General features: G+C 37.5%; 1 protein-coding gene across 3 annotated transcripts in view; it reads right to left on the bottom strand.

Moving 5' to 3' along the window:
• LOC107222526 (lysophosphatidylcholine acyltransferase) overlaps positions 1-25,807 on the bottom strand; it is a 112,505-nt gene that overhangs the window by 2,091 nt on the left and 84,607 nt on the right. For all 3 annotated transcript variants that reach the window (XM_046733000.1, XM_046733001.1, XM_046733002.1), the window contains exons 4-10: positions 17,210-17,322; positions 15,076-15,230; positions 8,221-8,358; positions 7,978-8,103; positions 5,716-5,863; positions 5,504-5,602; positions 4,963-5,104 (exon numbers count right to left, since the gene is read on the bottom strand). In XM_046733000.1, coding sequence (XP_046588956.1) covers positions 4,963-5,104; positions 5,504-5,602; positions 5,716-5,863; positions 7,978-8,103; positions 8,221-8,358; positions 15,076-15,230; positions 17,210-17,322 — 921 coding nt within the window. The remainder of the gene's footprint in view (positions 1-4,962; positions 5,105-5,503; positions 5,603-5,715; positions 5,864-7,977; positions 8,104-8,220; positions 8,359-15,075; positions 15,231-17,209; positions 17,323-25,807) is intronic.

The raw sequence follows: 25,807 nt of genomic DNA, 5'->3' as shown, positions 1-25,807 counted from the left end.
ACCACAGAAAAATGCAGAGTTTTCATAGAAATGTTGAGTATGGACTAAAATATCCTGGAAATTTCAGCCTCTCCAATTTGCAGAAATTTTTAGAATGTATTGTATTTTACGAAAAGGGAGAGATGCAGAGTTGTTCAGAGTAATTGCTATTTTTTAGATGACAAATTCTGAAAATTTCAGATCACTAATTTTATAGAAATTTTTTTGAAATACACACAGAGAAAACTATCAACAGGAAATAATGTAGAGTTTTTTTAGATTTACTATTTTTCATGAAAATATCCGAGAACCTCGGCTCATCAATTCTCTAAGAAATCTCGGGAAGTTTTAAGAATTTTAGAAATAAAAAGAAATATAGAGTTCTGTAGAAAAAGTTCTAATGGTTTATGAAAATTTCTGAGAATATCAGCGCATCGATTTTCTGACAAATCTCGGAATACGGAGAATTTTAGAAATAGGCGAAAACACAGATGTCTTTATGAGGATTTAAATTTTTTACTGAAAAATTCTGAAAATTTTTGCTTGTCAAATCTGCACGCATTTTTAGAATATAGAAAATTTCAGGAGCAGGATGAGATCTCAAGTTCGTCAAAGGAATATCTTATTTTCTATGCTGAATTCTAAAAATTTCAGAACATCAGTTTTGTAAAAGTATGTAGGAGAATTTCTGCATTCTTATGAAAATTCCTGAGAGTATGAACTCATCAATTTTGTGAGAAATCTTGGACTGCGGAGAGTTTTACAAACATGGCAAAATTTAGAGTATTTCTCTAAAAAATTTTTATCCATCGTATTGGCGGTAAATCTCAGAGTGTATACGTATATGCTTGGAAAGGTAGATCACAGATAACTTAAATGCTTTGATTGGCTGGCACGTTTCCGGCTTGAATTGTGTCTGTGACGGCACACGGCTTACTGCATTTCGTGTGCTCTGAGCTTTGGGCGTCACCAGTGACATCATTGGGCTTGAGTTAAACCTGAAGTTACTGGATTTAGGTTATAACCTGTAGGTATCATGAACCCAGGCCTGTGCCTCTGGACTTATTCATTGTCTTTGATCTACTTCTTCCAAATTATATTATATTCGTTTCTTTTACGAATGATAACTTTCCTAGACAAGTTTTTGAAAAAATCGCATGTATCAGACGTGTGCGTTTGACTGCTTCCGCCAACTCACGTGCGGATGGGTGATATCTGACTCACGCGTTTACACGCTCGCCCTTACGGTTCACGCATGGAGCCTAGAGGTAAGGAGGCCGAACGCAATGCTGGCAAACCGGACTGTGAAAGTGATGAACGATCCGCGGATTTTACCCGCCTGGCAGCGCTACCAAAACCGATCCTCACGTATGTATCCTATTCGTAACCAGGCGCTGGTATCGCTTGCGGATACGTCCCGAACTACAAGATCTTTCATCACTTTCACGATCCACTTTTCGACGATTCCGCCATATGCGTTCGGCCTCCTTACCTTTGGTCTCCATGGGCTCACGCTACAAATTTCATACGCTTCGCAAGCCACCCTTTTTTGTACTTGTAATACAATATACCATTTATTCCCGATAATGTTCACTTTTTTGATTTAGAAAGCGGAACGAACGTGGCACATTATTCCCTCTTTACATTTTCCCTCATCTGTCGGGAAAAAATAGCACTTTTCTCCTGAATTTACGAGAAATATGACCTTATATTTTCCGTAAATGCAAATTCAAATTAGCGGTCCAAATCCAAATAGTATATGAGATCTTTTGTTGGATTAAAATCATTTAGAATTTTTATCACAATTCATATTTTTATTCAATTATAATAAATCACTTTCCTTTTAAATAAATAAATTTTATGTTGTGTTTAAATTAAACTTAAATCAAATTACTCGACCCAATAGCCCCTCAACGTAGGTAACTTTTAAAATGAGATTCCAATCCCGTAATCTAAGAAACCATCACCAAACCCTTGCCAGCAGATTCACCAGGGCCCTCTTTTGCGTAGGTGAATTTTTTTAAATAATTTAGTATATTCACTGAAACCTTATTTGGAGTTGATAAATTCTTTTCCCCAATTTATCATTTTCGCTTAGCAATTCTTGTATCATTCATTGGTCCACTGGTGCGCTCTTTGGCATTGGTGAATCTTGGATGTACTTGGATTGTTGATTTGCCGAACTAAATCCCTTTACAGAAATCCGCCGGCGCGGCGCCTTCTTTAGTTCTCGTGAATTTTCCTTTCATTATATGTTTCTGTATTTCGAATAAGCCCACCGGTCAGCCAATTTAGCATCGATAATCTTCAGAAATACACATATTCTCCCCAATAAATTCCTTTTCATAGATGCGAACAAATAAGATTTCTAGAGCTTCAAAGAAAGGATCAGCAGCATGAAGAAGAGTTCGATGCAGCAGACAACAGGCTATTAAACGTGAAGTTCATTTCAGGGAGATATAAAATGACTTAGTCTATCTATTAGGAAGCGTTAATAATACAGAACAGTTTCAAACTGCAAATGGACATTTATTAGAAGATATCTTATTTTATCATTTTGGGGCCGAAACTCGTTTGCCACCAGTAGAACGAATCCAAATTAATATGTCACGCAGTTTTCAAACGGTGTTTTATTAGAAGCCAGCAGGAAAAAGTTTTTTCGCTATAATTTGCGTCACCATGAAATGGGAAGAGTCTGTCGGATTGTACAACAAACTTCCGCAATGATTTCGAAAACAAGCTAGTGAAATCCTAAATGATAGGAACCTGGCAGCAAAATGAAAAATTTTTATGATAAAAGTTGAAATTTTTTCTTCAAAACACAAGAAATTTACGAATTTTTTTGACAATAAATATACAGACTGAGAAAAATATACTCATTTATTTAGAAAACGTAATAGGAGGAAAAAGTATACGTTTGTCGGTAAGACATTGAAAATCGATTTGTTTCTGGTAGAACTGGAAGTTTAAATTAAACGGAACGTGGCAATTTTTTATGCCCACCATTTTTTTTTTTCTGCTTATTCCTGTGAGTTTTAGATCTTTTCATTGAGCCGTTTCCGAGATCATCGCGGAAGATTGTCGGATAAACCGATAGACCGACAGGCGATAAAAAAATGTTTCAATAAATTAATTAATTTAAAAAAACATGATTGTTCATTTATAAAAAGTAACGAGGAAGAAAAAGTTTACGTTTCTCGGTTAAATATTAAGAATCTATTTATTTACGGTAGAATCACAAGTTAGAATTAAACGGGACATGGCAATTTTTCATGCCCATATCGATTGCCTGTACAATCCTGTAAGTTTTAATTTTTTCATCAAGTCGTTTCCGAGATCACGATTTTGCTAGCCGGTTTTCGAGATCATTACGGAAAATTTTCGGACAAACCGACAGATACTTCCTTTTTCATGGTGACGAAAAGTATCGCAAAATAGTTTATTATGTAACAAGGAAGCAAACTCGGTCTTTTCGTACAGCGTTTAATTTCTTGTTACACAATATACTTGCAATAGAGATTCATCTGAGATTGAACGTCCAATTATGTTGCGAAATGGTTTTTTTCGGCTAAATAGTATTTAAATTTATATTACTTAATGTATGCTGAAATGCTATGTGCTAAAATTGAACCACCTCTCATATTTTCCAAAAAGCAACTTCATTGCTGCCTTGTTTTCGCTGCACGTGACATTTAACGGAAACTTTATTTTAATCTTCACATACTTATATTATAATAATCTTTTTTTTCTTTTTATTACGTGAGGCTATACTTTTTGATTACAGCTTGTCTACCCGAATTAGTCATAGGTGCAATAAAGCATCACGGGCAACCTCAAATGATCAATACGTATAATGTGGAAAACATTAATCTTGATTTCGTTGTTATTGGACCGAAATTTTGGTCGCTAATTTTTTCCCATATTTGATATTTCTTCAGAAAATTAGAATCACGAGTGAACAATACCGTTTTACAAGAATACCAGACCCAAACGTCACAGAAAAGTATGACATCAATTTCGATTGTAACATCGGTTCAAAAATACATTCGACGTAGATCTACGACTGAATCAGGTAGATGAGCTGTACTAGAATCAACCACGCGCACTGATATTTAATCTTTAGAAAGAGAGAAGAGAGTAACAAAATTCTCAACTAATGCATACATTTATTTAATTCCTCAAACATTACCTTATCATCAATAAGTTTGGTTACTTTCCTTACGATTTGGTAAAATTTCGACCACAAGAAGAATTTAGCGTCCTAAATCGCAGTGTCGTAAGAAGAGAAGCGAGACTAATATTTTCGGCATGATATTGATAATGTGAAGTGACCTATGATACTTCATTTCACCTACGGCTAAACCAGTGGGCTAAACCGAATAAACAAATCGTATAGTAATGTTTGTCAATGCCTTGGGCTTTCGGCTAATTTATTTTGGGTCCGAAACAAAATGCGAGTTCGATTCTATACGAATTACGTGACAATCACTCTCAATCTTTCAAGTCGGCTACATCACCAATCACTGTCACATACTTCGTATAGAATGGAGATGGACCGCATTTTGTTTTGGTCCGAAAACAAGTTAGCTACAAGTCTAATGTATATACATAGCCTGACGATTCGTTACATTATCAGCCTTCAAAATGATACGACTCTTTAGTACAGTGAAGTAGGCTGCAACTGTGAATATCGGCATCTTTCTTTCAATCAGCCACCAATCGGCTCGCGAATAATATATTAGTAAACTAACTAGTAGGCTTAAAACGCACACCTGACCAATCAGCGCGCGATTGAAATCGCAAATCCATGCGAGTTTTAACTTAACACAAACCTTTTCATATTGAATACACGCACATAGGATATGAAAAAGTTTACGTTCGAATGAAATCGTAATCTACCAAAATATGTGAAATAAAGTTTGATAGTATTAAATGGATTGCTAAACTGAAAAGTAGATTAATAATAGAGCAATGGAGACTTACCCAACTTCACTCTCGTTCTATCTATCGTCAGAGCATCTCGGAATATTTTATCAGACTCTTCTGGCGATAGGTGCAAACAGAGGCTCAGAATTCTTCTTAACGTATTAGCGTCAACGGAAGGGGTCTCACTTGGGTTACAAATCTGAAGAAGGATTCATTAACGTGTAATTAATTTCGATTATTTCTAGGAACACATATTTTATTTGTAACCACTTTGGTGTAACGAAAAGTATCGGCTTTGAGAAATAAAATGATTTCGGCTAGTTTAGAGATATTTTTATGTTTTGTGGTTTCTAGAAACGAAAACATGGGGTTGTAGAGAAATAGCGGTCTGTTAATCTGTCGATTTGTCGTATCGCCCACCAAACGGACTCGATTATTTTCGAAACGGTTGTAATTAGAAATTTGAAAATTTAAGGCTATACGTAGTGACTATCAACGACGGAATTTGGCTGGATCCGAATATTCATGTCACGGATAATAATTTTCAGCGGCTTGATGATACAAGATACCGGGCAAGCGTGTTCACCATCTCTCTTACTTCGAAAGCTAGTTTTATCATTTCCTCAATAGTATCCGCCTTCGCTATAACTAAAACTGTGAACACGTATTCCTCTAGGTTGATCTTGTCGCAGTGATCCTGAAATTAATAGAATCGAATCAATAGGTATGATCATATTTTTACATGGCTAACAAGTTGCAGCTTTATGGATAGATTGGTTATTGCCTTGTGTATTAATTTTATATACTAACCCAATCGTGTATGTGAAACAGTTGTCGAGTCGCCGGGTCCTTCTCATCCACTCTTAGGATCTTGGCAAATTTGTAAAGATCGACGATCTCGTCCAGGCGTTCAGTTTTACTTTTCACCAACGTCTCTTCTATATTTCCTTGTAATAATCTGACGGGTCATAAATAGAAATTAATTTTCATCGCATCTAAACTACTGCACATATGAATATGCTGTATATGTGAATGTATTCGTGATTCGTTGAACGATATGCGATAGTAATAGTTATGTGATAGTGATAGTCGCATACAGGTACGTAGGGTTTCGTGTTTTTTCACTTCAAAGGTGAAATTTCAAGGCTCTTGTCAGAGCTAAGAATGTCGACTGAATGCGGATTCCAAGGAGATTTATTATTTTCATACGTGTGCACACATTTTGAACACTAGGGCATGTCTATTTTGAAAATTTTCGCATTTTCGCTTTACCTTAAGTTTATGCAGCAGTCCTACCCTTACCGGCCGAGCAAGATCACCCTTTTTCTATCCATATTAAATAAACAATCGGACGGAGAGGTTTCAAATTTCGACGGAGCTTCGCTCTTTCGTATAGGAATTCAGTAAAGTTACTTATATCCTGAAAATCATCAAAAAAATTTGTGGTTTTTTGACACGTGTTACCTACTATTTCCCACATTTAAGGGGTTAAAAGGTGCATAGTTGAGTTATTTTCGTCCATTTCGGAAAGAATGAGGAGAAAAAAGAGCCATCGTGAGAATGTTTTCGTGCAATATTGATGTCGCTAAATGAAAACTAGGAATTGGAATAATTTCGTAAATAAAAAATGCTCTCACGTCGTGCTGAGGGGATCTACCAACCAAGTAACACTCGGCCATTTCCTACCTGATCGTGACAGCATCTTTCACCTATGAAATTATTGTAATTAGTTCTAGATAACGAAGATTGAGTCCCATAGAAGCGTACGGCCTGCAGGCTAATTGAAGCAAGAAAAGTTGGAGTGCTCGGACGAGCTATCCCCCCAACAGCTAGGTGTCGCTAGTGGCGCCTTTGCTTGTATAGCTCACGTACAGCGCTCTATACTAATGCGTACAATGTCGGTGTGTTGGCTCCGACCGGCGAATTGGCGTGATCGTGCTAACTCTCTACTGTCGACCGACGGTAGAGCCATCTTACGGATTTACGAGTCGCAGAAAGTTTTGCTTCAAGCGGCCCATAAGCCGTACGCTTCTATGTGACTCGATCTTCGTTGTTCTAGACTAGCGATCTCAATATTGAATAATAACAGTCTAAGGATGGCTCATTTTACTCCTCATTCTTTCCGAAATTACACAAAATATCTCAACTACGTACGTCTTGGCCTCTGGAATGCGGAAAATGTGGGAATAGTAACACGTGTCGAAAAACCACACATTTTTTCATTCGACGATTTGACGATTTTTGGGATATGAGTAACTCTCCTGAATTCAGCTACGAAAGAGCGATGTACCGTCGACATTTGAAACCTTTCCGTTCGTTTGATTAATTACTTAATACAGGAAGAAACAGAGTGAGTTTGCTCGGTCGGTAAGGGTGGGAGTACTACATAATCTTAATGTACAGTCAGTATTGTCATAACAACGCATTTGTTGCACACGTAGTGTCACATCTTCATCTTCAACTGCTGCTGAACACCAGCGATATGCCACTGTAAGGTGGATAAAGATTTACGGTAGTTTAGATGGTTAGAGCGTTTCAGGAATGGTCGGTGCGACTCTCACGTGGTTCAAGTCAGAGCCACAGGTCAACCGCAGAGTTCCCTAGCCGTGCGGTCATTGTTGGTGCGACAATGATACGACAATGTTGCGGTAATGACTACCCGGCTCGGAAACTTACCGGTCGACGTGTGGCTCTGGCTTGAACTACGTAACAGCTGTGCCAGGATATCCTGGAACGAACCTACAATCCAAACTATCACGAATCTCTATCCATTTCGACATTGCTATATTGCTGGTGTTCAGCAACGAATAAATGACCCTGTAGACTAGATTCAATGAGATTAGAATTATTGCAGTATCGAGAAGAAACTTTCAATAAAAATTTGTTACAATCCTTCGACTCGTGTGAATTTCTATGCTTGAAAAACAAAATCACCGAGCTGATCAAAAGATCAAAATAAAAATTCATTTGTTAATTCTAACTGACTCGAAGCAGAAATAGAAATAAACATTTAGACTCTGAGGTTTTTAAATTTCCTATATAACATGTTATATATAGTTCATTTCAACTCACCCAAGTTTATAACGAAGCTTGTGTGCCTCGATAATGGTGGACACGTGTTTTAAGTTTAATTGATGCGCCTTACTGATAATTCGACAATCGTCGTACGTGTAGTCTGAAACTGGGATTTGTAACGCCCTGGGGGACGAAAAATAACGTCGATATACATTATTTTTTCTCACTCTTTTTTTGTTTCTACGTTTTATTAGCGACTTTGGGAACGTGCTTCGCTGCTGTAACAAAATAGTTAACTACCTGGCCATTAGACGTCTGACGTTGTTCGCGTATAGCTTTGGATCAGATTTCTCAGCTTCACTTGGCTTGTAAACTGGAAGAAATTCGATTTCACAGCTACTGTTTAGTTGCGTTAGTGTCAGCCACAGTAGTTTCAATCTGAAATAACCCAAAAATATAGTTAGTTGCTTTCCGACCGAACTCACCATTTATTTGTGCTGAAAGAAATGTAGTAACAATTCCCGGAACGTGTTGATAAAATTCTTATTAACTGATCGAAGTTAACAATTACTATAAAAGTACAGTATATAATCACATCAATTCAGAACCTACAGTTTTATGTTAAGCAATTTGGTGCAAACATTTCAATTTCTCTGAATTTTTGTACGGACCAAAATCTGAATTTCCACCATATTTTGTAACTCTATTCTTTTTTTCACAAGAGAATTTTTGAATAATTTGAGAACTCGGAAAATGTTAATTCTCATTGAAATGTATGCATGTTGAGAGTGAGATTTGCAAGAGAACAACAACTTTTTGACCGAATTTAAACAGTGGGTCAAACAAATAAATTTTTAAGTGGATGAGTAGTATAGATATGAGAGTTCAAAATGAAAAACTGGTGGCGTGCCGGCTCCCTCCCGCCACCCTCTCGAGCAGCCGGTATGTTACCCCCACTATAGCAAGCCTTTCCCAATGACGTCACCAGTATAATCGCCATTTTGATTTAGCCGGATGAGCAGCCATTTTGATTTTTGCTTAGCCGGATGAGAATCCATTTTGATTTAGCCGGATGAACGGCCATTTTGATTTTTCATCGTCCGACAGTTTGATAATACGATTTTCGCTATGACGTCACCAGTATAATCGCTCGATTTTGCCGTCTGACGAGCAGCCATTCTGACAGCGGCCATTTTGATTTTTTATGACGTCACCAGTATAATCGACCGATTTTGCCGTCTGACGAGCAGCCATTCAGACAGCGGCCATTTTTATTTTTGCTCAGCCGGATGAGCAGCCATTTTGATTTTTTATCGTCGGACAGTTTGATAATGTGATTTTCGCTATGACGTCATCAGCATAATCGACCGATTTTACCGTCTGACGGCGACCATTTCGAATTTTGCTCAGTCGGATCAGCAGCCATTTTGATTTTTATCGTCAGACAGTTTGATAATGTGATTTATTTCTTGGTCGGATGAATAGCCATTTTGATTTTTCGCCGTTACCCGTAAACTTTCGCGCTAATAGTTTGCCCCAGGCGAAAAATAATATTTTCCACGTACTTCGAATACATTCTTTTACGTTAATCGACCGGATGGTGACATCGCAATTAGATAGACAGGGAATGCTGATGACGATCCGTAAACTTTCACGCTAATAGTTTACCCCCAGAGCGAAAAATAATATTTCCCATGTACTTCGAATACACTCTTTTGTGTTAATTCACCGGATGGTGATGCTACAATTAGATAGGCTGGGGAAGTTCGCTACAATTAGATAGATCGGGGGTTATTGTAGCTATATATATATTTCGAATTACAGTTGCACTTAATTTTAAGAAAAGCTGGGGAAGTTCGCTACAATTAGATAGATCGGGGGATGTTAATGACGATTCGTAAACTTTCGCGCTAATAGTTTCCCTCCCAGGGCGAAAAATAATATTTTCGACACGCCATTTTGATTTTTCACCGTTACCCGTAAACTTCCGCCATCTGTATAAAAAGGGCTGGCACGTGAAACTTGCACATCAGTGAGTCTGTAATTCTTGCGAGACGAACGCACTAAAAACATCATGATACGTAATAACCAGTTTACCGGCGAAGAAATAATTATAGGACTCAGCGACGCGACTTCGGAGTTTTCGCTCCAAGATCTTCGGCAACTCGTTGAATGTGTCCGGAGAGCTCACGCGCAACCGCACTGACGGCACCTGGTATATGTTCAGGACATAACATTAATCCTGCATTTTCAAAAATGGGGAAATGAGGTGATCGCGATCCTTTCGGACATCGAACCAGATGACGATGGACGCGAAGCCGATTGGATCGAGTGTCGTCAGATCAACGAGGAATAAGATACGTCCCGATGTATGATTGCGCGCCGGAAAACGTTCAACGACTGCAGCAGTGTTTGCCCTCAGGGCGAAAATAATATTTTCACCATACTTCAAATACATTCCTTTGTGCTAATCGACCGGGTGGCGACACCGCAATTAGATAGGCTGGGAATGTTGATGGCGATCCGTAAACTTTTACGCTAATAGTTTACCCCCAGGCTTATTTCCCACTCGATGGGGTGAGTGGTATATAAACGTAGGCCTATTCCGATGATGGCGCTGTTCTCATCGTCTCTTCGCGTCGTGAACTGCTCTTACTAGTAAAAAACAAGAAGCCGATTGAAACGCGATGGATCTAACAAAAGTTAACCACGTCGGCCGTCTGGAGAATCCGCCAACCAAGAAGATGTCGGAACTTGAAATTGGAGCGGCGTACAACATCACAGACTTACGGCTGGTCAAAACGAAATTTGGGGTATGTGTTCTGGCGACGATCGATGAGGATTACAACGTCTTCTTACCACCGAGAATCGCAAGGGCCCTGCAAGAAGATTCAAATCAGCTGGCTGAAATGTGCAACATGGCTGGGCAAAATCGCCTGCAAATGAAATATCTTGGTGGGGAATTCAACAAGCTCGAATTTCCATGCAGTTATGTGCCACAAATAAACTATGCGATCCCCAACCACCACCTCTACAAAAATTCATCCGCGAGGGGATGAAAGCAGGCGTGCTGGAGATCGAACTTTCGCCAACCGGATCCGAACGGGAGTTGTAACGAATCTCGGAAATATCAACCGGTACCAGCCTCTCGCTGCGGGGCTTTCGACATTCGTTGAGCTGCCCAAGGACATTCAGCGGAAGAGGGCGGTGGTGAACGTGAAAAACAAAGATGATTATTGTGAATATTTACGTTTGACGCCTCTGGTGATTCGCCGTCATGCGGAAACGATTTAGACTAGATTTGAAAATGTGAATTCATATACTTAACATTTATTTATTTATTTACTCATTTATTTATTTATTTATTATCAATATATTGAGAAATTATTCATTTTTATTCGTTTACCGCGAAAAAAGTTTTCAGAAAACGGAAAAAAGTTTCCAGAAAATGGAAAAAAGTTTTCAGAAAATGAAAAAAAGTTTTCGGAAAATGAAAAAAAGTTTTCCGAAAATGAAAAAAAGTTTTCAGAAAATGGAAAAAAGTTTTCAGAAAATGAAAAAAAGTTTTCAGAAAACGAAAAAAAGTTTTCAGAAAATGGAAAACAAGTTTTCAGAAAATGAAAAAAAGTTTTCGGAAAATGAAAAAAAGTTTTCCGAAAATGAAAAAAAGTTTTCAGAAAATGGAAAAAAGTTTTCAGAAAATGAAAAAAAGTTTTCGGAAAATGAAAAAAAGTTTTCAGAAAATGGAAACAAGTTTTCGGAAAATGAAAAAAAGTTTTCCGAAAATTTTTTTCCATTTTCTGAAAACTTTTTTTCGTTTTCTGAGAACTTTTCTCGCGGTAAACGAATAAAAATGAATAATTTCTCAATATATTGATAATAAATAAATAAATGAGTAAATAAATAAATAAATGTTAAGTATATGAATTCACATTTTCAAATCTAGTCTAAATCGTTTCCGCATGACGGCGAATCACCAGAGGCGTCAAACGTAAATATTCACAATAATCATCTTTGTTTTTCACGTTCACCACCGCCCTCTTCCGCTGAATGTCCTTGGGCAGCTCAACGAATGTCGAAAGCCCCGCAGCGAGAGGCTGGTACCGGTTGATATTTCCGAGATTCGTTACAACTCCCGTTCGGATCCGGTTGGCGAAAGTTCGATCTCCAGCACGCCTGCTTTCATCCCCTCGCGAATGAATTTTTGTAGAGGTGGTGGTTGGGGATCGCATAGTTTATTTGTGGCACATAACTGCATGGAAATTCGAGCTTGTTGAATTCCCCACCAAGATATTTCATTTGCAGGCGATTTTGCCCAGCCATGTTGCACATTTCAGCCAGCTGATTTGAATCTTCTTGCAGGGCCCTTGCGATTCTCGGTGGTAAGAAGACGTTGTAATCCTCATCGATCGTCGCCAGAACACATACCCCAAATTTCGTTTTGACCAGCCGTAAGTCCGTGATGTTGTACGCCGCTCCAATTTCAAGTTCCGACATCTTCTTGGTTGGCGGATTCTCCAGACGGCCGACGTGGTTAACTTTTGTTAGATCCATCGCGTTTCAATCGGCTTCTTGTTTTTTACTAGTAAGAGCAGTTCACGACGCGAAGAGACGATGAGAACAGCGCCATCATCGGAATAGGCCTACGTTTATATACCACTCACCCCATCGAGTGGGAAATAAGCCTGGGGGTAAACTATTAGCGTAAAAGTTTACGGATCGCCATCAACATTCCCAGCCTATCTAATTGCGGTGTCGCCACCCGGTCGATTAGCACAAAGGAATGTATTTGAAGTATGGTGAAAATATTATTTTCGCCCTGAGGGCAAACACTGCTGCAGTCGTTGAACGTTTTCCGGCGCGCAATCATACATCGGGACGTATCTTATTCCTCGTTGATCTGACGACACTCGATCCAATCGGCTTCGCGTCCATCGTCATCTGGTTCGATGTCCGAAAGGATCGCGATCACCTCATTTCCCCATTTTTGAAAATGCAGGATTAATGTTATGTCCTGAACATATACCAGGTGCCGTCAGTGCGGTTGCGCGTGAGCTCTCCGGACACATTCAACGAGTTGCCGAAGATCTTGGAGCGAAAACTCCGAAGTCGCGTCGCTGAGTCCTATAATTATTTCTTCGCCGGTAAACTGGTTATTACGTATCATGATGATTTTAGTGCGTTCGTCTCACAAGAATTATAGACTCACTGGTGTGCAAGTTTCACGTGCCAGCCCTTTTTATACAGATGGCGGAAGTTTACGAGTAACGGTGAAAAATCAAAATGGCGTGTCGAAAATATTATTTTTCGCCCTGGGAGGGAAAGTATTAGCGCGAAAGTTTACGAATCGTCATCAACATTCCCCGATCTACCTAATTGTAGCGAACTTCCCCAGCTTTACTTAAAATTAAGTGCAACTGTAATTCGAAATATATGTATATATAACTACAATAACCCCCGATCTATCTAATTGTAGCGAACTTCCCCAGCCTATCTAATTGTAGCATCGCTATCCGGTCAATTAACACAGAAGAGTGTATTCGAAGTACATGGAAAATATTATTTTTCGCTCTGGGGGTAAACTATTAGCGTGAAAGTTTACGGATCGTCATCAGCATTCCCTGTCTATCTAATTGCGATGTCACCATCCGGTCGATTAACGTAAAAGAATGTATTCGAAGAACGTGGAAAATATTATTTTTCGCCTGGGGCAAACTATTAGCGCGAAAGTTTACGGGTAACGGCGAAAAATCAAAATGGCTATTCATCCGACCAAGAAATAAATCGCATTATCAAACTGTCTGACGATGAAAATCAAAATGGCTGCTGATCCGACTGAGCAAAATTCAAAATGGTCGCCGTCAGACGGTAAAATCGGTCGATTATGCTGATGACGTCATAGCGAAAATCACATTATCAAACTGTCCGACGATAAAAAATCAAAATGGCTGCTCATCCGGCTGAGCAAAAATAAAAATGGCCGCTATCTGAATGGCTGCTCGTCAGACGGCAAAATCGGTCGATTATACTGGTGACGTCATAAAAAATCAAAATGGCCGCCATCAAAATGGCAGCTCGTCACACGGCAAAACTCGGAAAAAATCAAAATGGCCGCTGTCAGAATGGCTGCTCGTCAGACGGCAAAATCGAGCGATCATACTGGTAACGTCATAGCGAAAATCATATTATCAAACTGTCGGACGATGAAAAATCAAAATGGCCGTTCATCCGGCTAAATCAAAATGGCTTCTCATCCGGCTAAGCAAAAATCAAAATGGCTGCTCATCCGGCTAAAGCAAAATGGCGATTATACTGGTGACGTCATTGGGAAAGGCTTGCTATAGGGGGGGTAACATACCGGCTGCCCGGGAGGGTGGTGGGAGGGAGCCGGCACGCCGCCATTTTTTGATTTTCAACTCTCATATCTATACTACTTGGATGTCTCATCACGTGTTTGATTTATTTGAATTTTCCGAACAAACCCTTTCTTACCATCATCAGTTATATTCTACCACCAGCAAATCCACCTTCGACCACACCGAGAATTCTTCTTGAAGGGATCTGCTCGGTAATTGCAACTTTTCTAATTTATCAGCGTAACCAACTTCGTAAAAACGTTACCAACATGCGATTCTTAATAGGTGAGAAGTTATGGTTGACTGTCACATGTGAACTAGTCAATTTTAGGGAATTTGCTCGTGTCAGCGAAGATTAGTTTCAGGCTGCGAGCACGGATGTCAGCTAATCAAAATTAGGCAAGTTAAATCGCTCGCGCTATAAGCAGGTCCTTCCAAGAACTCTCGGTGTAACCTATGTAAGTATGTCGGAATAAAGCTGTATTTCGTTGGGGTTACGCTGTATTCTGTAATTGTTTCATTAACGGATTCAAGTTATCTGTTCAGAGTTAATTTATTGTGAGCTGAGTTATACGCGGAATTGGGTATTATGCAATGAACACCAAACGTAGTCAAAGTCACGGAACTAGATGTCGAGAGTTGATAAACAAGATAGGTAACGATTGAGGCAAGCTGATATGAGAGAGCAGTCTTGTCCGAGTAGTGAGACAGATCGGTCGTGCTCCTCAGACTGTTAATTCGTTAGAATTCTCTGATAAATATTGAAGACCGACAGAACGATGTGACAAGTACAACTTACGCTCCAGGTCCTTCCCAAGTCCAAGTAACAGTGTCTAATTTATTTGGGTACCGGATGCAGACCGGTTGAATCGGTACGCCCGGGTAAAAGGCTCCTGATTTGAAGGTGATGAGGCAAGATCGATTTGTACATGTTCCTTCCGGAAATATCATCACCTGTTATGTGTCCCGAAAAATTATTTAAATTAAAACATGCAACATACAATTTCTTACAATTAAAAATCGGGCAAAATCTTAGGAATTGATTTCATTATTGCTTTTAGATCATATTTTAAGTAGGAATCGCCATAGAAATTAGGATAGATGTACGGTATCTTCTTCAATGGCTTGATGTACACATGGGGGCAGTGATTCTGAGTCGGCTAATTTTTTGGACAAGTCTATTACGTTGGCAATATACATATTCGACTCACTTGGTGAAACATTTTCATAGTTATTGACTTGGCCAGTAGGATCGTTGTTATCTAAGAAGTCGGTTTTTTTCCCGTGTAGTTTCCTCGTATATATATGTATATTAGGGTATTCCAGACAAAATTTTTTTTTTTTTGTTGAATCTCTCACATTAAAAATTAAACTGGTTTTATGAAATAAGAAGCCTTGACGAAGGAGGGCCCGGAGAAAAAATGCGAAGTGGTGTCTCACTCGACCATAGGCATTAACACCGATGAGACACCTTTTAAATTTTATTATCACCATCCCCCTTTCGGTGGTTGAAATATGACATGACATTCAGCTGTTTTAGCATGTGGTACACAAATTGCCGCGGTGGGAAGTGAGGGAAAAAATAATTTTTTTTTTTAATTTTACTCTCGAAACATTATTTTTCAATAGTCTATTCCCTATACTACCTTGTGATTTTATTCAATTTGCTATGAAATTTTACCTCGCGAAAGGGGGTTCCGGTCAGTTAAGTCTAGCAGGTGTCTCAGAGTATGATACCTGGTCGACTGAGACACTTTTTAATATTTTTCGTCAGAGCCCCCTTTCGACAACGCTTCTTATAATACATAAAAGCACTCATTTTTTGTATGAAAACGATAAAAAAATTTTTTTTAGCGCACCCTACTATATACAGATATAAGGTTCTAAATCTTCTACATCGCAAAGACTCTGGTGGTCATAACAGCAACTGAATAAACTTGCTTCACCAAAGACTACACCCCCCTCTCCAAAAAAGTGCCCGAGTTTCCAAACCTGTACGTAAGATCGTGGCCTGCAATGCCACTGTCGAGCGGCCGCTACGGGCTGGATCTGCATGGCCGACGTAACCAACTTGTTCAAAAAAACTAGTCATAGAATCACTGAGACACAATTTGTGTACATGTACGGAAGAAAAACTTGTTCGGTTTATATGTGCAACGGTAATTATATGGATAGTACTTTTTTTAGAGTAATAATAATTTTCATCACGATATTCAACAAGTTCAAAGAACATTTGTCAGTGTAAGTTCAATATACTAATAACTGATTCTCGCTGTAATTCCTGTCATTCTATCTAAAAAAAAATGCTATCCATATAATTATCGTCGCACATGTAGATCGAAAAGTTTTTTTTTTCAATGTGTAAACTGAGTTCACGACAGATTCGCATTGATTTACAGGTCTCAATAAATTTTGAACGTTTAAATGTCAGAGAGCTTACGAGATTAGAAAATTCATAAAAACGAAGTTTCAAAACATTCTGTGATACTTCACAGAAGTTCGAAACAATTCACAGGCTTTGAAAATGTTTGCTCACGAATTCTATGATAGTGTTTGAACTAACTTAATAAGAAATCTTAAGCTTTGAAAAAATTTTTCAGGATAAAACTGCGTCTTTTTAAAAGGCTACGAGGAATTTCGCGTACTATACCAAAAGTTTTTATTACATTTGTAAAGGCGAAATGGTTGAAACGTGTAGAATTTAGAAAATCTCATACTAAATTAAGAGAGATGTAATTACCCAAACGTCGAAGATGTAAATAGCATTTTTTTCATTTCAAATGAAATTGTGTGATAACCAAAAATGGACATTTACTCATTGACAATTTCGCTCTTCTTGCGTTACAATATATTTCATCTAATATTCACTGCGTCGGTGCTATAAAGAATACTATTTTTCAATTTAGCTTCTAATAATTCACATTTTTAACTACCTGAGGCCAATCTTCCTTGGACGTCGCGCGTTCGATGATCTCCTTAATGGTATTCTGCCGTGAATTTGGATCTTCTCTCCAGACGTAGACGGGCTGGGTGTAATTGATGAGCTCTAGTATTAAGTATTGAAGTATTAGTTATAATTCTCTGCACAATTGGACTTTAGTGCAAAAAATCGTACAGTGAACTATTTTTTATCTATTTTTGTTCCGTGGTGATGCAGTAAATTTATTGTGTGATGTATTTATCGTATCCGTTAAATACAACGATACTTGACAATTTGAACCGACACCGCCGTCTGTAGACAAACCACAGAAACAACACACGCCTAGATGCACATACTGTGACACATTTTTTTCGGAAAATTTTCTTTCTGCGTAGTAGCAAGCTCATACGACATACTGTACACGTTTGAACGATATTTCTCAACCTTTCAATTCACGCCGGAACGCTCAGCATCCTACCTTGTTTTGCAACCTTTTATTTATTTAACTACTTTATTGGTAACAACTGCCAAGGTTTTTGGTTCCACATGATCCCTGAAATATTTTCAAGTTAAAGAAAAATATAATAATTATTTATTTATTTATTGAAAAAATAACACGAGTAAACAAATGCTTGAAATTCCTACTTTTCCACGAAAAACTATATTTCGCTAATCTACCACGAAACTCCGAATGCCAAGCTTCATGTTACGTCCGTGGACGTCGTTTATTCCCAAGCGGTAAGTAACAAACGGGTTCGCCTTCGCCTTTACGTCCGGGGACAACCAGAACTTGGGATAGGATTGAATAACCGTTCGGATGCTTGAGCTATCAACTGTATATTTGTTTGAAGAATTTGTGGAATATCGGTAAGAAAAGTTATCCGTAAGGTTATTGAGTGTTGAAATAGACTTAAGCGTGTCGAACGTTGGAACAGGAATGATACTGAGGTAAAGAGCAGGAGTAGACGAAAGATGCGCAAATGGTGGGGAATAGAATTAGCAGAGTCGGCAAAAAGCAAGTGGTGTGAGCCAGAATGGAAGTAGGAATGGAAATAGGAATAGGAATACGATGATCAGGTTACTGTAATAGGATCGTAGGAGAGTCACGAGATGGGGGTGACATGTGGCGATACGCCGAACGTAACACACTAACTCAATACACTTCAACAAATTTTAGAGAATCCTCTCAAACTATTTTTTTTTGTTGTTTTTGTTTGTCCGCTATATTGAATCCGACATTTCGAATTTTCGAAATTCGAGTTCAGATTCCTAATCAGTGACCCCAAAACCATGGTACATGAAGTTTCATCTAAATTAAATAAATTTTTGAATTTATGTCCACCATATTGGATCCGCTGTTCTGAATTTTAGAATCTTGGATTCAGATTGGTAATCAGCGACCCCAAAATCTCATCAGTGCAAAATTTCAAGCGAATCGGATTTAAGGAAAAATATGTGCATGAAAGGGTTATCCTATATATCGAATTTAATTCTTATTATTTGATTAGAATACTAATAATTATTCTGGGCTTACCTACAATGTATATCTTATAATTTCGGGTACTTATGTCTGCCACGTGTAACAACGTGTGTTGTTTTACTGGTATGACAAAAAATAACGAAAAATTAGAAAATATTTGCGAAATGAGTATAATGCAAACTCTTATTTCATAGTATATCAAATAGTAGTATACTTATGTCATAGCTGATCATTTATGAAGGATTATAAACAAACGTGATAGAATTATTGAAGAAACACCGGTAAGAATTTCTCACAACTTTGCGTATTTTTTTTTTTTCACTAAAAATGAGTCTTATTGGTTGATCGTCGTATTGAATATTTTATATTTAACCCCCATGATTATGGTAAGCTGAAAAATCTGTGGGTAAATAATCGTGTAAAATTTTGAAAATTATAGACTAAAATTTATGAAATTTTGCACAACGTGTATGGGTAGGGATTGCATCGAACAATATGTGTGAGAGAAAGCCGTGTCACATTCCCATTATCAGTTAACAGCTGTAACTTTCATCTTTTTCTGATAAGCTGGTTCAATTGTGTAGTCACAGAATTAAGGTAATGTAGTACTCCTTCCTGTACCGACCGAGCAAACTCACCCTTTTTCTACCTATATTAAATAAACAAACGTACGTAAAGGTTTCAAATTTCGACGATTTCCTGCATTTCAGAAGACAGAAGTGCATAACTGAGATACTTTGCGCAATTCTGGGAAAAATGAGAATGATTTACTTTTGATGATTTTCGGGATATGAGTAACTTTCTTGAATTTCGCTACGAAAGAGGGATGGATTGTTGAAATTCGAACCCTTTCTGTGGTTTGTTTATTTAATATAAAAAGAAAAACAGTGAATTTGCTCGGTCGGTAAAGGTAAGAGTACAACATGACCTTAATCACTTGGAAGGTATAATGTATTACGGCTACTGGAGACAAAAATTAAAAATAACAAAATTACCATTACTCCAGTTGTTCGATAATTCCCCGTATGTGTATAATATATGATTGTTGCATTCTTAGTGGTAATAAGTGACGCAATTAATTTGTCACTTGTACCTTCATATGATTATCATTAAATTATTACAATGTTTAATGATGTCATTTGGAGTCTAATACAGATGTAATTTAGTAATACAAAAGCTTTATCTAAAAATATGAACGAATTCCGTGGAATAATTATCAGTAAAATTTCCGTAAGCACCACAAAATTGATTTCTTTATATTTTTGCTAGTTCGGGGGGCATGCTTAGTTATGAATGCCCTTCATATAGCTGTACAGATATTTGGTTTACTTGGCAGATATCCATCTGTGAAACTTTTTTCTCTCCTCGGTCGGATTTCTTGGATCAAATTTTTCTCGGAAAACATTCAATCGGGGAATAAATCAAATTTTTATCAAAACAGTGGCGGTCTTATCATAACCATGAATTTCATTCACCTTTTTTTCTCGCCTACAACTTTGCGAAAAATGCGCTCCGGGATATTAGATTTCGGAAATAGTAATCAGGTTTTCCTGCGCTGTGGGTTGAAGATATTTATAACTTCAAGATGATTACGTAATTCGATATACGTCAATACGGAGATGCGTCAAAAATGCAGCAAGCTTTGTCGTCAGAGCACAAAAGTCGTGTCGATAGTTGGTGCAATTCCGCATTTAACGTATAAGAGATTCCCATTCTTTTTCGTCACTTATTCTTCTAATAACAATTCCTTACGACAAATATATCTTAAAGTATTCGTGAAGCAATACTTCTTATTTTGAAAGAAAAGTGAAAATATGATGCTATCAGCAGGATTCATTATTGATTTGACTGAACAAATGTTTGCGAATACGGTAAATTAGACGCAGAATCATCAGAAGGACTATCTACAATTTTTTTTTTCGTTGATCCCTCATTGATTTTGACAAAAAATAACAGAATACGTCATAGAAGTATATTGTAGTCACTGCGCGGATAATCAAATCGAAATTGAGCTAATGGCCATGATTTAATTCTTTTGCATAATGATCAGCATTTATAAACCATGATTTTGTATAACTCTCTTAAAAATACCATGTGGCTGTTCGAAAATTAATTAAAAGGCTTGAGTAAAAAATGTAAGAAACTCGTCGTTTCTCGCTTATGCCCGAATGCACGCGATCTTCACAGATTATAATCGCAATTCAATAAGAGCTGAATAAAATTGTACGTAAGTGAAAATAAATGCAACCGCAGATGACAATTTCCATGTGATTTTATACCATAGCCAATGAACAACAATAAAAAGTCGCCATTCACGCGCACAGCGTTAAAGTCATGCAGGTGTCCTACCTTTACCGACCGAGCAAATTCACCGTTTTTCTTTCTATATTTAATAAACAAACGAACGGAAAGGTTTCGAATTTTTCCGGTGCATTGCTTTTTTGTAACGGAATTCAGGAAAGTTACCTATATCCCGAAAATTGTAAAAAAAAACACAAATTTGTTTTTTCCATCACCAATCTGGGTGAATCAAAATTACATAACCACGTGTGCACAGGTGCATTTAATTTTCTTACGCCGTAAGTCTGGTCCTCGTATTGTTTCAAACTTTACTTTCATCCGTTTTTTGATAACTATACACCGTGCTCATTGGGATTTTGTATCTACCAATTTTTGTACGCTGGCAGTCTGACGATTAAGAAAATCACAAGCAGTAAGGCAATCGCTAGACCAACGACGTGTCGGCAGATACAGGGAACCAAATTTGTTCAAATTTCAGCAAGTATGCCGCCTTAGAAAATTGACAAAAAGCGGGTGTGACAAACGTTGAAGACTGTACGGGACCAGACTTACGGCGTGGAAAGATTTTGACGCACCTGTGCATAAATGGAAGTGTGTTTTTTATTTAAACCATATTGGTACTGGTTGTATTGAATCATAAGCTGAAAATATTATAGTTTTTCTCGATATATTTAATAGATTTTCTGACATATTTAATTTGTTCCAATTGGTTTTTAAAATATTTCATTCTTTCAAATTGAATAACTGCTACAATATTTTTTTCGGTCTATGGCCTACGTTATTTGAGTGATTTTACAGTTGTAAGAGAAAAATTGGCAAGCTTCTACAGCCATTTGTTCTTGCAAGTACAGTGCAACCTCCGAATAAGACCGGGCTCGGGCGGTTAGGGGAATATAATTCCAGGAAATGGGTTTACCCCCACCCGCGGTCCGAATTCGCCACAAAAAATTCTCGGCTCAACCTCCAAATAAGTCCGCTTGCTCACTCGACGAATTGCACGTGCAAAGTTTATAGGCCCCTTGCGTGACATACATACATGCTATTTGTGTGTGTGAAACCTGTATACATATACGCCTGTCAGCCTGTCAAATTCTGTTTCAACTGTAATTCTGCATTATGCACAATGTATGCGCTATGGAGTGCATTATGTATTATAAATTGTATTTCTCATTAATAATAAAATAACTGTTCTCTATAACAAAAAGAATTGTCCTCTACTTTAAAATTTCAAATGCTCAAGTACATACGCAGAAAGATATTATTTGATATTAAAGAATGATATTATTTTTTGACAAAAATTGCTGAAGATTTTACTTTGTGTTACCTTTTTTAAGATAATTTCCTTTTTTTCATTAATATATCTAAATTTTGAAAAAAGTATAAATATTAATAGGTGTTAACAATAGATTAATTCATTACTATACTATTATTCAAAGCATAAATTGAGATCAAAACACAATTTCCACGGGCGGACTTATTCAGAGGTTCGCCCCCGATTCTGCGATGTGCGACGATGCGCGACGATGCGTGAATAAGTGGGGGCAACTCTCGAGCGAAGATTAGGGGAAGCGGACTTATTTGGAGAGGGCTTATTCAGAGGTTGCACTGTACATTCGTGGGTGAAAATCACGTTTCAATACGGAATGTGCATTATGGTTTAACTATTATGAATAATATATATGTACTGAACTTATGACTCGTTTCACAATTAGATACGCGGCTTCAAAGTACTGTTTTCATATACATTTTCTTTAGCTTTTTATTCATATCTTGTGCCAACAGTCTGAGACTTTGATACGAGGAAACGTTGGATTGTTCCACGTGCGGCGCATGGGTCAAGCCAAGAATTCTAGGGAATTAAGTATAACTCCCAAAAAATCTAAGCAAATTGTAACTGAAGTTATTTAAATTCAATTCAATTGAAACGATATGCCTTTAACGCAGTAATAGTATATTTTGCAAGATCTGCTTGGTAAGTTCGATTTTATAAGGCCGGTAGAGCGCGTGTCTATTTTTTGGGAAGTGCTCCATTCCCATACAGTACAGGAAAACAACGTTGACTCATACACACAACTGGAATCCTCTATTTTTTACACTAGGGCTTTCTTTGATATATACGCACTTTCGAATAACTAAATTTTTAACGCCATATACTGTTACATTAATTGCGGAAATATTACAAGTGCGAAACGTAGACGATATCTGGACGAGTGTGGCTTGCGATACGAGCCGTTAGGCAATGCTGTAATCACACGAGTTGGATATCGCCTATTTACACGTGTTATATGTATATCATTGTGTCGCAAGTGCAGAAGGTCGGTGATATCCGACAATTATGAAGTCTGCAGTGTGAGCTGAAGGCTAGTGCTGCATTCACACGAATACTCGTACAAATTCAGCACGGGCCAAGGCAAACGCTTTAATCACTCAAGTCAGACATCGCCAACTGACACGTGTGACACGCACCATTTTTTGTGATGCCTGTAAGGAAAAGTATGCTTTTGAGAAGCAGACGAATGAGTCCCGCTTACAAGGAATATCCACTTTGGTGTCCCCCTCCGATTTCGTTGCAACTCACATATGTTGTAGAACATTGAACACTAAAAGATACATATCTTTTTCGATCGGCGGAAAAATTATTTGAAGGGGTGAAACAAGCCCCCAAATTGAGGCATGTCAGGAGAGATTTCGTAGTTTTATCTTTAAGCAATCGAACGATTTCGATGAATCAAAAATGAAAAGGTTACTCATGTAAATTAATGTAAAAACCGTCATACGTATTAGAAAAAAACTCAGGGATGAAATACTCCTTAACTTTTTTTTTCGCGCTCTTGATTCAAAAGTTGTGAATCTAATTGAATGAAATCAGTGCCATTTTAGAAGGGAAACAATATGGAAAAGAAAACTTAGAAGTAAAGGAAATTAGTATTTCTTCTGAAGTTCATCATTCCTAGTTTCTGGCTTTGTTTCTACTCTTTCGTCTGAGGCCTTTCGTTTTCTGAACGTGATTCTTCTACTTCTTTTTAATTTTTTTCAGTTTTTCACTCCTCTTATTTATTTCCAACTTTCTTTTAATCCGTTTTTCTAATTTTGCACAGTTTTCATCTTCACTTTCATCATTTCTAACCATTTTTCCGATGCTATAACTGATGGCGGCCACTTTTTCTGTACCTATTTTTTTTTGCTCAATATTTTTTAGAATTTTCATCATTTTATTTATTACTAATAGTTGTAACTTCACTCTGCACATCTTAATCCACACAAGAAGCTACGACAGCATCGCTATCAGAAATTTCCGTCAGCATTTTTTTTACTTGTAGTCAAAAATAGTAGCTACACTTACAATTAGATGACCAGCTATGGTCAGTCCATGGCCGAAAACGGGAATTCGTTATAAAAGTACCAAATATGGCCACCCGTTGTTATTGGTTGAATTGAGATTAAGTTCATATTTCAACGGTCTGACATGGAAGTTCAAGTCTTAAGTAAGATATATTCATCGAAACATAATGCAGTACATTATTTTGTTATTCAATGGACAAGCTTTACTAAGTCCAGGCAATGGGTAGGTTCTGACTTACAAAAGGTCAAGGAAAGTTCTAATTTGGCAGATTTGTAAAGTTCGGTGTCCTAATTATTATTCCGAGTTTGCGACCTTGGGCGACCGCCGCTTGTGCCGCCATATTGGCAGAATGGTACCAAAAACCAGTTTTTCGAGAATATCTTCTCTCCAGTGCCACCTAGGTCAAAAATAGTGATTAGAAAAATCATAGAGCATGCAATCTCCTGCAACTTTTGTGTGAAATATTTTTTAATCAGATATATAGTTCACGAGTCACAGCGGAGTCAAACTCATCGCATTTCTACAATTCGCAAAATCGCTACATTTTTTCTCGAACTTTCAGTAAATACCGATTATTTAATACGTACTATCGTTTTTTACTCATTTCCGCAGCACCATGAGGTAGAGTGAGAGGCGTGTTTTTTTTAATGTGCACTGAGACAAAAATTTGCGCATATAGTTAAAAATCTGTATAGCTAAAATATTATAGTCGGAAAGATAATTTTTATAGTAGAATTCACTCAAATTATCGTTTGGCGCACTATAAATACAATATCAATCTTACCATACACTTATAGTTGAAGCAAGGACGTCAAAGGTACTATAATAATCGTACAATGAACTATATTTTTTGTTATAATGTTCACAGTACACAGATGTTCATCAGGATTATATTCGTATAGTGCGGTGAACTCTGTTCTGTAGTCTTCGATAGTATAGAGTATGGTTCAATTAACTAATTTATAATCAACTATTTACGGATAAGTATTTAGACCACCCGAGATGATTCCTGCAACTTTTGTCAGAGTTGAATGCACCATACATAGTTTGACTCGACTTAAATGTGGCTAACGCTAATACAGTAATTATACAGACAAGATCATACGAACATAGTTTCAACGACTAAACATACACTGTTGAAAATATTTGAAAATCTACGACACATTTACAACACAAAAGTGTAGTTGCATTACAAATTTCGTGTTATAAAGTGAATTACTAAGCATTCTCAATAAATGTGCATTATAATTTTGTCATTTTGCTTAACTTGGTTGGAAATACGCACAAGGGTATTTTGAATTTACTTCATTGCGCGGTAAATGTATCAGGTATATTTGGAAATTTCATTTACGGTACTTGGAATTTACTAAAAATTCTGCTGAATTCACTTGATAAATGGAATAATCTTATTGATCAGTTTTCAGTGACTGTACCCGTCATGTCCGTATGGACCGTACATTGTATTATCAATCAAATAACGTCATAGA

This window comes from Neodiprion lecontei, chromosome 2 (genome assembly GCF_021901455.1).
Source record: "Neodiprion lecontei isolate iyNeoLeco1 chromosome 2, iyNeoLeco1.1, whole genome shotgun sequence".
Taxonomy (NCBI): domain Eukaryota; kingdom Metazoa; phylum Arthropoda; class Insecta; order Hymenoptera; family Diprionidae; genus Neodiprion; species Neodiprion lecontei.
Note: the sequence above shows the minus strand (reverse complement) of the source record. Positions and strands in the feature narration are given on the sequence as shown.